This window comes from Amyelois transitella, chromosome 24, assembly GCF_032362555.1.
Source record: "Amyelois transitella isolate CPQ chromosome 24, ilAmyTran1.1, whole genome shotgun sequence".
NCBI classification, from domain to species: Eukaryota; Metazoa; Arthropoda; class Insecta; order Lepidoptera; family Pyralidae; genus Amyelois; species Amyelois transitella.
The window spans coordinates 7312329-7328033 of record NC_083527.1 but is presented as its reverse complement, the minus strand read 5'-3'; the positions used below and the strand labels follow the sequence as shown (position 1 = coordinate 7328033).

Sequence of the window (15705 nt, the reverse complement as noted above, 5' to 3'; positions counted from 1 at the left end):
ATTTGCACTCGTCTTGTCATTAATTAAAATTGATACATTTACATGGCCTTTCAGTATTTTCAAGACTGTTGGCTCTGTCTACCCCGCAAGGGACATAGACGTGTATATATAATATTATTATTCTTATACTTAATTCGTAACAAATCAAAGCTGCTGACCTTTTAGAATAAAAGGGAATGGTGAGACACGTAAGTACGTAGATTATGGACCTTGGTCTAGATATTTTCCATAATTATTGTATCATGAGATCGTCGCGCATCCGACGTGGGCTGAGGTCGGCCATTGTTGTTTTTGTGATCAAAATTATGTATGTGAGGTCAATTAGTTTTGAATGGATACCCAATAATACCGTGATCTACCTAATACGGTGTTTTTTTTTTAATTTATTTTATTTGTTGTCACTCTAAGTTTGTTTATCACTTGTGTAAAACAGCTTCATGGTTTGTGTGCTATTTGATGCATCTTCAAGCCAGGTTGCTAGTGTTTTATTCTATATTCATATTATATTAAATTGAATTTTAAGACACATCTATAGATATTTAAATAATTGAGGTAGCCTTCTGGTTTGATTGCCATTTGATGCATTTCAAACCAGTTGGCTAATGCTTTGCTTGTTTGGAAATCACAAATGGTTAGGTTAGGTTCCTCTGCGAAGGTTGGGGAGGTCAGACGGCAGTCGCTTCGTGTAAGAACCTGACTCACCCAATCCATGGTCACAGGCATACCCCGGGCTCCTCTCCAGAGTGGCGAGGATGCAACCGGGACTAAAGCCAGGAGGAAGAAGACTCAAAAATAGTGCAATGTGAGTTATGTGACTTTGCCAACGGTTATTATGACGTGAGGTTGCCGGCTATTAAGAAGAAGACCAATCTTTATGTTTCCTATGGATGTGGCAAAAGTCGACTGAGGGTAAGGCTTATAAACTTGGGATTCTACTTGCAGGTTGTATTAGATAAAAGTCGTATAACCAAAAAAATGCGAATGTACATTAGTTCCCTTGGGAATATTCCGTCTCATACAAATAACCCTGTATCTTAAAAAAAAACAGCATGGTACGTACCTAATTATGTTTTATTGAATTAACTAAATAATACATAAACACATTATCTAACTGAAAATAAAACCTTACGACGTTTCTGGGTTAAAAATTTCAATATCATTTTATTTAGGAAAAGAAAGTAGAGTTAGTTACTTATATTGCTGCAGGCAAAAAAAAAAATATTAACCAATAAAAAAAAACTATTTACAGTTTTGCTTGTATAACTTTTACTTATAATAAATAATCTAAAATAATTAATCGTTCTATTTTGTTATTTTAAATAATTCCAAATACTTATAAATAAATTAATCGTTATATTTTTTTTAATCTTACATCTAAAACGAAACATTATTATGAAAAAGTCTAACTAGATTTTTTTTTATTTGTTCAATTACAAAATATGTATATTATTAACTCCTTTCGCTTAGGTGCCTAATTTTAATGTGTACCTCAAATGAACTTCTTAGAGAGTAACTATTTTGCCACACTTGGAAAAGCATATCAATATAATATTTTATTTTTTTCAATATTTAGACCTCATTGAAGTCTTCTGTATGTCTTAATAATATTGCAACTAATTTTTTGGCGTTTCTTATCAAAATTGCTCATTAATCAACAAAATAATCGTTCAAAAACTTATCATCGTTGTCATCTTTTGCAGGATCCACTACATTATCTGTGCCATAATCCAATGAATTCATTAAATCTTCCTCTTTCTTCTTAAGAACATCTTCTTTTTTACTGTGATTTTTTAATTTTTCTTCACTTACCTCTTGCGATACGTCACTTAAGTCTGTCTTAAATTTCTTCTCTTGTCTATCGGTTTTTTCAGGAGATTTGGTGATCGTATCGGAAGATTTTTCATCTGATGCGTTATTATTGTTTCCATCTTGAAATTCTACAATATTTTCATGGATTTCATTGAATTTCTTGATTATTTTGTTAGATGTTTCCATTTTTATCCCCACTGATTTATCTGGTGATTCTGTTGATATGACAGGCGATTCAGTTGGTTGTTCTGTTACGGTTGCCGATTCATTTTCATTTGGTTTGATTGTAACTTGTGTTGTATCGTCAAGATTATTCTCATCTTCATAGTCTGCTTTATACAAATTGTTTTTCCTGCTATATTCCCCGCTTGTTTTCTCCAAACGATTATCAAAATCTGCTAAAACATCATCCTCACCCATGTAAACGGTGTTTGGTTTTTCTGTAGATTTGACATTGATGATTACATTTTCATTCGATTGTTTAGATGAAGTTCTTACATTTACAGCATCTCGATTGACTGGGTCTGTTTTAGCATCCAATTTATTTTCAGATTTCGTGTCATCGTTTCTCAAATTTTCTCCTTCGACGGAAACTTGCTCTGTTGACAACTGTTTTACATTTCCATCGATGATCGATGCTATAGCATCTTCATTTTCCTTTAAAGTGTCAATTGCATTATCTTCCTTGGATGCACTGTAGTTCGATTCAGCCGATTTAAACACAGAAGTTTTTCTGCTGTCATAATTAAGCACTTTATTCTTTATACTTTTGATATCTGGAGCATTTTTTATAGCTTCAATAAGAAAATCAATCCCGTCTAGGACTAAAAAAATAGATTTGTTCGAAAAAATATTAGTTAAACAATCACAATTGAAGAGAGACCTAACTGATATACATAAAGTACTTTCGTCATTTTTCTCAAGAAAAACCAGTAATAATTTTTATAAGGCGTGTTATAAACATCTTTAATTTATAGCCACGCATAGCAACAGCGAAATCAATTATAATAGATATGAAAAAAATGAATCTCAATTCTATCTTAAAGCCAAATAGCTGAACGTGGCCTATCAGTCTTTACAAGACTGTTGGTTCTGTCTACCCCGCAAGGGATATAGACGTGATTATATGTATGTATGAAAAAAGAATGGGACCACTCAAGAGATAGGCTTATAAACTTGGGATTCTTCTTTTAGGCCAAGGGCTAGCAATCTGTCACTATTTGAATCTCAATTCTATCTTAAATCCAAAAAGCTGAACGTGGCCTCTCAGTCTTATCAAGACTGTTGGCTCTGACCGCGCAAGGGATATAGACGTGACTACATGTATGTATGTATAAAATAAGTATACTTGGTCCAAAGCAAATATAGTAAAAGTAACATTTGATTAAAATCAGTTCAATACTTTCGGAGTGTTTCGCATATATTGGAACTTGAAATTTTGAGACATTTAACTATTTTATATTACTCTTACCTGGTGGTTTGTCCAGTTGATTTTTCTGCTGCAACATATATTCCATCAACAGCAACAGATATTCCATGGTGTTATCTTGTCCTGCATTTCTCTTTTGCCTTCTCTCAGGATTCAGAACAGATGCCAAATGTTTTAATTTGTTCAAGTTTTTCGATACATTTCTTGAATGATTTTCCGTTTCAAAATTAAGTTTTCCAACATCAGTGTTGTTCTGAAGACTATTGAACATTTGAATTATTTTTCTCATGAATATATTATGTATCGTATTATAATTGTACAACAATTTCTTAAATTTGTTTATCGTATCCAGTTTTGTCGATTTATTTATATTATGCTTTGATTTTGCTACAGAATACCATGTCTGAGGTTTTTCTTTATTCCCCTTGAGTGAGATTAAATCAATTATCTCATTAAGTATTTTTGTAAATCTAGCAACAGATTGTGTAAACACTTTTGCGTTACTTTTTACATAATTGATTTGAACCCTTTGTGTTTCAGACAAATTTATGATGTTATCATTATTTAAGTTCTTCAGAATAAAATTTAATTTGTGTATATCAGTTTTAAGATCTGATGTGGTATTATTATGTGTTGCCATTCGTTCATCAGGAATGTCTATAAGCCTTAACAAACCCTTAATAATTTTGAGACTTTTCAGTATTTGTATAGTTTCATTATTCAAGTCTTTTATCTTTTTCATTACAATGTTTTTATTTCTTCTGTTTAAATTACAGGGTCCAAAACTTTCGCACAAAATTTGTATCGTGTGATTATTACTTTTTAATCTTTGTAATGTTTTATTTGAATTTTTGCTAAATATCTTATTAAAAAACCTCTTTAAATATTTCAATGCGTAATTTTTCTTATTTTTGTAACTATTTGTAACAGAATTGTTGTTATGAAATTCACTCAGAAGTCGTTTGAGTACGTTTCGTAGACTCTCAATTTTACTTGATAATGATATTTGAGTATTATCAGGATGCTTTATGGTCTTTCCATTTTTGGTTTTGTAATGGTTAGTGTTAATCATTCGCATAAGGCTGTATTTTTTGGTAGTTCTATCAATTTTTCTTTCTATATCTTTTCTGTTTACTTTTATTTTACGTTCTTCATAAGAATTTTTTAATATCATATCATCACTTACATTTGGCGGTTTAATTAAATTTTTTGTTTCATTCGCGTATAACTGTTTATCCGGAAACACAGTTAAATTTCGCATTTTCGTACAATTATTACCATTTATTACTTGATTCTGTATTGAATTATACTTTGAGTTGTCACTGTTGTGGTCTCTGGGACTATCATTACTTTTTATTTTAGTAACAACATTAGCTACAAGTTTGTTTTGTTTCTTTATAGTATCATTAAGTAAATACTCATAATACTTTGGATCAGAATTATTGTATTTTATTGTAGAAATATTATTATTGACAAGAGTATAGTTAACTATCGGTTCAATAGTTATTTTATATTCAGTTGTATATCCAATGGTACCTAAAACAAGAATACAATTAAATAAACTTACCAACTCAGTGCTAGTTATTAAAAGTAAGGTTTTTAATGATTTAATTACATACATACACATAGACATGTCTAAATCCTTTCTGAAGTAGACAGAGCCAAAAGTCTTAAAAAGATTGAAAGGCCACCTACAGCTGTGTGATGGAATTGAGATTCAAATAGTGACAGATTGCTAGCCCATCGGATACAAGATGAATCCCAAGTTTATAAGCCTCTCCCTTAGTTTCCTTTTATGACATCCATGGGAAGATATAGAGTGGTCCTATTCTAAAAGCCGGAAATCACACGGCACTTTTACTTTATATTACCTGAATTATAAGCAGAGGGAGCAACGACCGATTCTTTCACAACATCTATAACAGAATTATTTTCAACTGATGACAATGATGTAATCAATTCTGCAATTAAAAGAACAGATGAAGAAATAGGTATTATTAAGAACGGTGCCTGGATTAAAATTAAGAACAGTGTCAGTGGCATTTTATTCAGATTCAAGGAAAAGATAAAATATATTTAGTTTTCTTACAAAAACAACAGAATAACGACAAAATATTATTATATTTAAATAATATTAGCTATAATTATACTTAAATTTTTTGTTTATTGTTAATAGAAGTGCCCTTGTACAAAGTCTTTCTTTAGTCCAATTTTATTATGTGAGTGTACTACATAAGAAACTTTTTTTTCTTAATTAAGGTGATTCTGCAAAACAGTGAATATACGTACGTGAATTTTTATAAAACAAAGGTAAATCAGTTGCAGCAACGGAATTGTCATCAAGTGAAATTGTATTACGTGATGATTGTGTTGTATTGATTTCTTCAACAGTAGTTTGAGTGTCAGCAGAATTTACTGCAGTATCTGAAAATTTAGCAATAATATTGAATTCTGGATATACTATTAAAGACACATTATTCTGATTTCTATGACCAAGAAGCTATAGATTGTAAGGGCTGTGTAAACTTCTATGTTCGACAGCTTGAAGTGAATGTTTAAATTGACGTAACTATTTAATTTATAAACCTATTGAAATAAAACTACATACATACATATAATCACGTCTATATCCCTTGCGGGGTAGACAAAGCCAACAGTCTTGAAGAGACTGATAGGCCACATTGAGCTACTTGACTTAATGATAGAATTGAGATTCAAATAGTGACAGGTTGCTAGCCCATCGCCTAGAAAAGAATGCCAAGTTTGTAAGCCTATCCCTTAGTCGCCTTTTACGACATCCATGGGAAAGGGATGGAGTGGTCCCATTCTTTTTTGTATTGGTGCCGGGAACCACACGGCACCAATACAAAAAAAATATTTTAATGATAGTTTTATTTCTCCTCTTGGCTTATATTACATTCTCACACGCTGGAGAGGAGCCCTGCGTACGGCCCTGGATCATGGATCCTGGATTAGGTGAGTCAGGTTTTTACACGAAGCGACTCCCATCTGACCTCCACAACTTTGAATCTCAATTCTATCATTAAGCCAAATAGCTGAACGTGGCCATTCAGTCTTTTCAAGACTGTTGGCTCTGTCTACCCCGCAAGGGATATAGACGTGACTATATGTATGTATGTATGTTATAATAAAGCGAACGCTTAAATTTTACACTGACCTGGACCAAGATAGTTCAAAGGATATTTATTTGCCACTCTGTTAAGATCATCTTCCTCAGAATCGTTGTTATTTGTTGGTTCAACCGTATTCAATTGTTCAGCTAAAGGTTCAGTATTCGCTAAATTTGGGACAGCATCTGAAATATTACAACATAACAACTCATAAGAAAGATAATTTAAATATTTAAATAGATACGGGACAGATAACACAGATTAAGTAAGCCTCGAAGTAAGTTTTAGACTTTATATATTATTAGTGCCGTGTGGTTCCCGGCACCAATAAAAAAAAGAATGGGACCACTCCATCTCTTTCCCATGGATGTCGTAAAAGGCGACTAAGGGATAGGCTTACATACTTGGGATTCTTTTTTAGGCGATGGGCTACCAACCTGTCACTATTTGAATCTCAATTCTATCTTAAAGCCAAATAGCTGAACGTTGCCTATAAGTCTTTACAGATGGCTCTGCCTACCCCGCAAGGGCTACCAAGAAGGAAATACCATAGAATGACTGAATCTAGGAAAGAATGTCCAGTTTACAAAATAAAGGTATACCTGCATCAACATACGTAGGAAGAGATTTTGTGATACTTGTGGGGCCATTGTCAACGGTAGAAACTGATGTATTCACTAAAGTAACTTGTTCTGCAGTTTGCGTGGTCATATCTGTAACTGATAAGATTTTTTATTAAGCAATAAGTTGGACTCTTTTTATTCAGTTACCTTAACCTTTCAAATAGGACGAGTCAGGGGAACACGCCTTTGTCCATGGATCCTGGATTAGGTGAGTCAGTGTGACTAAAAAATTAAAGTATTTTTTTAAAACACGCCTACTCCATATCTTTACCATGAATGTCGTAAAAAGCGACTATTGAAAAAGATAATAAATTTGAGATACTTCTTTTAGGCGATGGACTAACAACATGTCACCATTTCAATCTGAATATGAGTACCATCATTAAGGCGTAACAGCTGAACGTGGCGTTTCAGTATTTTCAAGACTGTTCTCTTTCTTCCCAGCAAGGGATATAGACATGATGATATGTATGTGTGTATGTATTTTTAATAGTTGTATCATCCAACACTTACCAGAATCAAATTTCGTGATAACTGTGCTATTATTTAAATTTATTTCTCGCTTCGCTCTGTTCTTGTTATTGTTTGCCGGTTTATTTCGTTTGGTATTCTTTGTCGCATTAGCCGCTTTCCGTTGTTGCTCTTTCTTCTCTTGTGCCTTCTTTCTCAGCATTTCCTTCTTTCTGTCTTCAATCTGCTTCTTCCTCACGAATAGCGATCTATTAAACACGTGACCTCGGCCTTTTGGTTTTAGTTTTGGCTTCGGCCTTGGTTTTGGTTTCGGTTTGACATTTTTCTTATTATTATTATTACCAGGTGACGATCTTTTCTGTATAATATTGATTATGTTTGGAAGCGCATCAGTGACACGTTTGTTCCACATGTCTTCCATAACCGTTTTCATAGTCTTCACTATTTCTTCTGAAATTTTAGCTTCTGATCCGTTCATCACTCTTTTCGAAGGTGATTTTTTCAAGACTTTCATGTTTTTATCATTCTTTTTAATAATAAGTGGTTTCACGGATTTCCGTTTTTGTATTACGCTCCTCATTTTAGTAGGTTTTTTAGGGCCTTTGGATGACTTACCGGTTTCTCGCATTCTTGGCTTTCTTGTTGATGCATTCTTGGCTTTTACCGCTCTGAGTGTAGCATTTTTTTCTTTGACTGTTCGTAAGAATGCAACTGCATTCTTCTCTTTGAGCGCTCTTAAAGTTGCATTTTTTTCTTTAAGCGCCCTAATAGTCGCTTTCTTCTCTCGAGGCGCTCGGATAGTAGCATTTTTTTCTTTGTTTGCTCTATAATTAGAATTTTTTTCTTTAATCGCTCTGAGAGTTGTATTTTTCTCTTTGACTGCTCTGACTGGTGTTTTCTTTGTGGTTTTCGCCATTTTAGCTGTCGACTGCCTTTTTGGTTTGGCATAGCTCATTGGAATCTTCTTATTTCCCTTTTTAACTTGCTTTTTTCTTTTGTCATCTGCAATAACAATTTTGTCATGGATAATTGTTTTTACTTTAAGTTATTGATAATTGATTGAATCAATAATGATACCGTCATCACAGAAGCTGAGTATGTGACAATCCCAGTGTCCATTCGCGTCGCAGTCACAGACGGTACAGCCGAGACACCAGTCCACTGCAAATATGAAAATGACGATTAAATATTATATTTCGACATGTAACAGCTAAAACCTTTTAACAAATGTAAACTTGCTAAAACTATGTGTTCTATAACTAAAAACATTCTGTATTTTCCTTTATATTTTGGTTGACTGGAATAAATCCCGATCAGTATAACTCCGCTATTGTACAATATTCTTCTAAATCCAATAACTATTTTGTAATTTGTTATATTTATTTTTATGTGCAATAAAGTATTTGCAAACAGATAAACAAATTCACAATGTGAGTAAAATAGTATGCCATGTGCAAATATGCAAGAGCATGAATTCGCTAAGCCTATATATACTATATATTTTTTTTACTAAAAAAACTGTTTCACCAATAATTCCGCTTTTCCACTAAAATCCTTTATATTTGTACTGTAGGTAATGATTAATAAAGTATATTTTTAGGTACAACGATATAAATTAATAAATCTCACCTGGAGGACATCCTTCACTGAAACTGGACTCATAAGGCTTGCAAACTTCGGGCTCCTTTTTGTTGAAAACTAAAATAAAACAAAAAAAATTAAGCTTTTAATTATATATATACAGAAAAATACTTAATTTTTTAATTGTTGTCTTTAAATAAGTTATATTTTATTGTTCCGGTGCCGTATGGTTTCCGGCACCAATAAAATATGAATAGGACCAGTCCATCTCTTTCCCATGGATGTCGTTAAAGCCGACTAGTGATAGGATAACTTGGGATTCTTCTTTTAGGCGATGGGCTAGCAACCTGCTACTATTGAACACTATATGAATCTCAATTCTATCGTCAAGCCAAAAAGCTGAACGTGGCCTATCAGTCTTTTGAAGACTGTTGGCTCTGTGTACCCCGCAAGGGATATAGACGTGATTATATGTATGAATGTGTATGTATGTTTATGTATCAACACAGCTAATTGTTTTGTTGAATGTTCGATTACAACAAACATTATTGCTATGACACAATTATCTACAAACAAACAATTATCAAACATCGCGTAAATAGTCCATAATCATCGATCAATCTACAAATAAAAAGGTGATTGACTGACTGACTCAACGCCCAGTTCAAAGCGTTGGGTCTAGAGACATAATATTTAGCATGTTCCATAAGTTTAGATTCAAAGAGTGGTGAAAGGGTGCCACTAACAGAGTAATGGAAATAAACTGAATTTTTGAAAACAGCACCGCAGCATAAGTATTTTCTATCCTTTACCTGTCCTAAGGCGACTAAGGGATAGGCTTATAAACTTGGGATTCTTCTTTTAGGCGATGGGCTAGCAACCTGTCACTACTTAAATCTCAATTCTATCTTAAAGCTAAGCTGAACGTGGCCTATCAGTCTTTTCAACACTATTGTCTCTGCCTTCCCCGCAAGTAATATAGACGTGATTGTATGTTATTTTTAAACAAACCTTCCCTCGCTGCGTCCTTAAAAAATATATCACCAAGACCAAGAGGACTTCTTCTCACTCTATTTTCCCTGAAAACATAAAAAAAAACCTTATGTACCGAATAAACGCTAATCTTACTAGTCCTCAATCAAATTTGGTACAACAATATACACATTCAGAAGTAGTTAAAGTAAATAGTACCTAATTTATATAAAGTAAAATTCCCAAATAGAAATTTAAAAAATATAATTTTTAAATTTCCCATCAAAATTCTTGTAGCTAGTCTAAATATTTTAAAAAAGCCACTAACTTATTGACTGATATAAAAAGCACAGCCCAAACTGCAACTAGAGATTTAAGTGGCATGGTAGGGTCAATAAGTGGTCCAGCTAAAGGTTTAAATGGCATATCATTTTCCTTAGTGGTCTAGTTAGATATTTAAATGGCATGGTGGGGTCAATAAGTGGTCAAGCTAGAGATTTAAATGTTAGGTTTCCAAAGTGGTGTAGCACTTTTCTGATATTTATAATAAATATTATAATTAAATCAAATTAAAACTAAAGCTAAAACTACTTATAAAAAGAAAGAAAATAGATACTTTTACAAACTAATTAATTTAAAACTAAAACTACTTATAAAAATAAAGAAAAAAGATGACTACAAACTAAAATTTAATTTATAAATTGTACAGTCCCTGCATAGCATCAACATGCGGGAGTGTGCCTAGAAGGCTGGCAGCATTGCCAATTTGAATGGCATGCATGCACTTAGACAAGATTTTCCAAAATTTCTACAAAAACAAACAAATGACGGGATTTTCAGTGTGAGAGGAGCTCACGTGTAACGAAAATCCCTTAACGAAATCCCTTATTATCACGACATATTATACTATAAACTCCCCTTGTTATACGTTGTCTGTCTGTATGTATGATCTCGGTAATCTAAATCGGAAAGTTGTACACGGATTTTGTACACATATGTACATACATATATAAAGTCACATATAGACAGAGTTAACAATCTTTAAAAGAATGAAAGGCCACGTTCAGCTTTGTGGCTTGATGATGGAATTGAGATTTACATATTGACAAGTTGCTAGCCCATCGCCTACAAGAGAAATCCTAAGTCCATAAGCAAATGTTATCCCTTAGTCTCCTTTTTCGACATCCATGGGAAAGATATGGGAGTATTTTTATTCTAAAGTTGCCGGAAACCACACGGATTTTATTCCTGTTTGTTATGTTAGAAAGAGTGTTTTCTGAGGTAGGTTCATCTTATATATAAAATTCTCGTGTCACAATGTTCGTTCCCGTACTCCTCCGAAACGGCTTGACTGATTCTCATGAAATTTTGTGAGCACATTGAGTAGGTCTGAGAATCCGCCAACATCTATTTTTCATACCCCTTAGTGATAAGTGTTGTCCACCCTTTTTCATTGTTTTTTCAACTAGAAATTACTTCAAAACTATTTATATGGCAAAACAACGTTAGCGATACAGCTAGTAATGTATAAATAATAATCATAACTGCCTGTGCGCAGCCGGGACGCGACGCTTATAAAAAATAAACCTACTTCTTAACAACAGTGGTGTTATGCTTGTAATGTTGTACGTCGCACTTCTTATTATCCCTCCGCCAGCACACAGCAGTTCTGTCGTTCTGACAGAAGCAGAGGTAGCAATGTCCAAGAAGAGTGTTCACGCTTGGCTCTCTTCTGAAGAAATAACCGGTTTCAGGGCATGAAGAGATGTTCTGCAACCTGTAGTTCGTATCGTGGGGCACATCTGAAAGAGTTAAATCTATTATACATACATACATACATATGGTCATGTCTATATCCCATGCGGGGTAGACAGAGCCAACTATCTTGAAGACTAAATGGCCACGTTCAGCTATTTGGCTTAATGATAGAATGGAGATTGAAATGGTAAAAGGTTGCTAGCCCATTGCTTAAAAGAAGAATCCCAAGTTTATAAGCCTATCCCTTAGTTGCCTGAAAGGACTCACAAACATTTTTAAATAAGCAATATCTTACTGATAAGAAATAGTTGATGTTCAAGATAAAATTAGGATACATTACGTGCGCGTTTAATGCCTGTATTAATTAATTTAATTAACATTATTTTTTAAACAAACATTTAAATTGCTTTTTTTATTAGGTTTATATAGTTTTCCCACAAGTCTTTTCAAATTTCATGATTACAGGTCTGAAAACAAGATGGTCAACCATTATTTATAAATAATTAATTAATTAAGCAATATAGGTAAAGTCTAAACTACAGATAATAAAAAACTAGCGAATAAACTACATAATCTGAAGTTAAACTACTACTACTAAACCGACTACTACTAATAATCACATTTCTATTCTGTTTGGATTGTTGAGAAGTTGAAGTTGTTGAATAAAATGCTACATTGCAGTTTGTTCCGCTTCCTTTGCACTGCCGCTTTGAAAGCGGCAGTAAATTTAGTTTTAAATAATTTATTTGCCGTCAACCAATGTTGTGAAATATGAATGATAGTGATATGAAGTGTCCCATAATAATGATTAAATTGTTTTTTATAACAATAATGAATGAATTTTAATAAGTTGTACGAAAATAAATACCTACATCTCACATAAAAACATTTTTCAGATGAAACATTGACGATGAGTAAGATAATATAAGATTAATCAAACGAGCTTGCATGAAGAAAGACGTAGTCTCTGCCTACCCCTCCGGGAAAGAGGCGTGATTTATGTATGTATGTGTGTGTGTTTGAACTTTCTCTTCAATGTAACGGCGGAGGACGCCAAAAGTAAACTGTTTTGAAACATGGTCTTACTCCGCTTAATTTTTGAGACTAAATGTTTTCTAAACAAAATTGTGAACGAAAGTTGAGCACCAGGAAATGAGATTGAATGAACTAATGATATGTCTTCTAGTTGTTGCCCCTTAGAAGGAACATACATAAATATAATCACGTCTATATCCCTTGCGGGGTAGACAGAGCCAACAGTCTTGAAAATACTGATAGGCCACGTTCAGCTAATTGGCTTTAAGATTTTCAAATTCAAAATTCAAATTCAAACTTTTATTTGCATAATATGATAGAATTGAGATTCAAATAGTAACAGGTTGCTAGCCCATCGCCTAAAAGAAGAATCTCTAGTTTATAAGCCTATTCCTTAGTCGCCTTTTACGACATCCATGGCAAAGAGACGGTGTGGTCGTATTCTTTTTTCTATTGGTGCCCTGTGGTTCCGGCAAACTACTTCTTACTAATATTATAAATGCGAAAATTTTTAGGAATGTATGTTTGTAACTCATTCATGCAAAATATACTTGATTTTGATGAAATTTGGCACACGGGAATACATAATACTCGTAATTAATAAAAGATAAATCAATGTCTGCATATACTTAGGAATAACCGCGAACATACGCCATTTTTTCCTGACGATTTGACAGGATTAACCGGCCGTGGTTACATTTTCAAACATTAATAATCACACAATCACAGATTTATTGTAATGATGATAGACCGTTTTAAATTATTTGTTCTAGAAATTTTAAATTGATGAGGGTCTGCCTTTCCTATGGGAAAGAGGTGTGATAATTATTTTGTAATAAAACTGTGACTACGCAATTTATAAATTACTAGCTGTGCCCGCAACTTCGGCGTGGAATAGTTATTTTGGGCATTATTGAAGTCCTCAAGGATGAATAATTTTCCCTGTTTTTTTTTTCACATTTTCCATTATTTCTTTGCTCCTTATAGTTGCAGCGTGATGTTATATAGCCTAAAGCCTTCCTCGATAAATGGTCTATTCAACGCAAAAAGAATTTTTCAATTCGAACCAGCAGTTCCTGAGATTAGCGCGTTCCAACAAACAAACTCTTCAGCTTTATAATATTAGTATAGGTAATAAGTAATAGTTACACTGTAATAGTTAGTCTGATAAGAACATAGAGTACTATTTGTGTTTATCATTAAAAATTATCACACAATTAAATAAATTTAAAAGCTCACTAAAATAGGCAAGCAAACGTAAGTCTATAAAAATATTAGCGTAATATTATGTTAGAATGAGAAAGACTAGTTTCCGCAAAGAATGACTGACTTCTGACCTCCGTAAACCAAAGGGTTGTATACTAGGACTTGCATTCAGATGCAATAAATAAGTATTCTTGTAAATGCTACTACTATGTTCAACTATAAATCTCATTCGGGAGCGATGATTCGGCTCGACCGCCACCAAAGGGAAGATCTTCCGCCAGGCTAGGTGTGACGCCTGGGGAACCGCGCGACAGACGATGTTGTGTCGGAAGTTGTATATATAGCTCCAATCCGTGAAATCTTTGCTTGCGCGATTTAGGTTTTTCGCTGTTTTGACTGATAGCGTCGCGTGATTTTTATTTTTTATTTTTGTAACTTGTGGCGTATAGATTTCGCTGAATTTCGGGAATTCCTGTTATAGTGCTGTGTAGAATAGGTCTGCTCCATATTTTTTCCCAAGGTTATAGTAAAAGGCGACTGAGGGAAATGCTAATAAACTTGGGATTCTTGTTGTAGGCGATGGGCTAGCTACATGTCGTTATTTGAATCTCAATTCCATCATTAAGCCATACTAAGCTAAAGGAGTTATAACAGTCTTTTCAGGTCTGTTGGTTTTTTAATAAATTTTCATTCATTCATTCATAACCCAGGTACGATTAAGACCATCGACGCTCGGCTTTTCCCTTGATCAGTTTTTCACAAATATTTAATCGCCACCAGGGTAGCACAACATCATATTAAAAGACAGAAGTCACAAACAGTTAGTATCTACAAATCTATGTTAACTCCTCACCATAAATAAAATAATTCTTGAAAGATTCCCACAAACCTTTCGCCCAGCTTTGGGAAGCAAGGTACAGGAGCAGCAGGAACAACATCGCTGAACCAACTGAATGTAAAACGCGAGCCGCCGCAGAAACTGTTTACAAACAATGAAAAAATCACGTTTAAGAACGCTGGGACGTACTTAGGATCTCGTTTTTTTTTCTTTTACACTATAGTTATAATTAGATTTAAGTTATGTGACGTCAATAAGTGATACCTTGTTTCCAATTTTGAAAATAAATCTATTCTATTCTATTTTCATGACTTTTTTTTCATTTACATACAACTCTATGCTTGTTCTTCTTCCTGTATTTAGTTCCGGTTGCATCCTCACCGAATTGGAGAGGAGTCCGGGGTGAACGCTTGACCATGGATCCTGGATTGGGTGAGTCAGGTTTTTACGCGAAACGACACCCGTCTGACCTCCATAACTTTAACCATAAGCGTATTGGATCATTTAGTTGCACATACAGTTGCCTGAATGTACAGGTTTCCTCACGATATTTTCCCTCACCGCAAGAGCATCGGTTAGTTATCAAACTAATGTACTAACTTCGAAAATAGTCATTGGTACATGGCCGCAGTGGGATTCGAACCGGTACCAACCGCGTTTTAACTAAGCATTCGATAATACCGATTCGACCACTGACGCTCTACTTTATATACATACATAAAATCACGACTCTTTCCCGGAGCGGTGGACAGAAACTACATCCTTCCAGTTGCCACAATCCCTGCATACTTTCGCTCCGTCCACATTGATAAGTCGCTTCGTGCAAGCTCCTCGATTTCGGGTAAGTACTCT

The 15705-nt window shown here is 34.0% G+C and overlaps 1 protein-coding gene across 1 annotated transcript; it reads right to left on the bottom strand.

Moving 5' to 3' along the window:
- Positions 1 to 1647: 1647 nt before the first annotated feature.
- LOC106140595 (protein dopey homolog PFC0245c-like) lies at positions 1648 to 14953 on the bottom strand. Its single transcript, XM_060951426.1, has 13 exons — positions 14905 to 14953; positions 11608 to 11818; positions 10056 to 10123; positions 9093 to 9161; positions 8541 to 8624; positions 8353 to 8465; positions 8079 to 8197; positions 7506 to 7945; positions 6417 to 6554; positions 5597 to 5662; positions 5110 to 5199; positions 3281 to 4387; positions 1648 to 2633 (listed from the first exon to the last, which is right to left on the bottom strand). Exons 1-13 carry the CDS (start codon positions 14951 to 14953, stop codon positions 1648 to 1650), a joined length of 3540 nt encoding a protein of 1179 aa, XP_060807409.1.
- Positions 14954 to 15705: the final 752 nt, after the last annotated feature.

Excerpts from the sequence above, each read along its gene's own strand:
- LOC106140595 (XM_060951426.1), bottom strand. The coding sequence starts at position 14,953 with ATGTTGTTCCTGCTGCTCCTGTACCTTGCTTCCCAAAGCTGGGCGAAA. Across the intron at positions 8,625-9,092 it reads CAGTGAAGGATGTCCTCCAG|TGGACTGGTGTCTCGGCTGT; the intron begins GTGAGATTTATT and ends TCATATTTGCAG. Across the intron at positions 5,200-5,596 it reads CAATACAACACAATCATCAC|AATTGATTACATCATTGTCA; the intron begins GTAATACAATTT and ends TTTTAATTGCAG.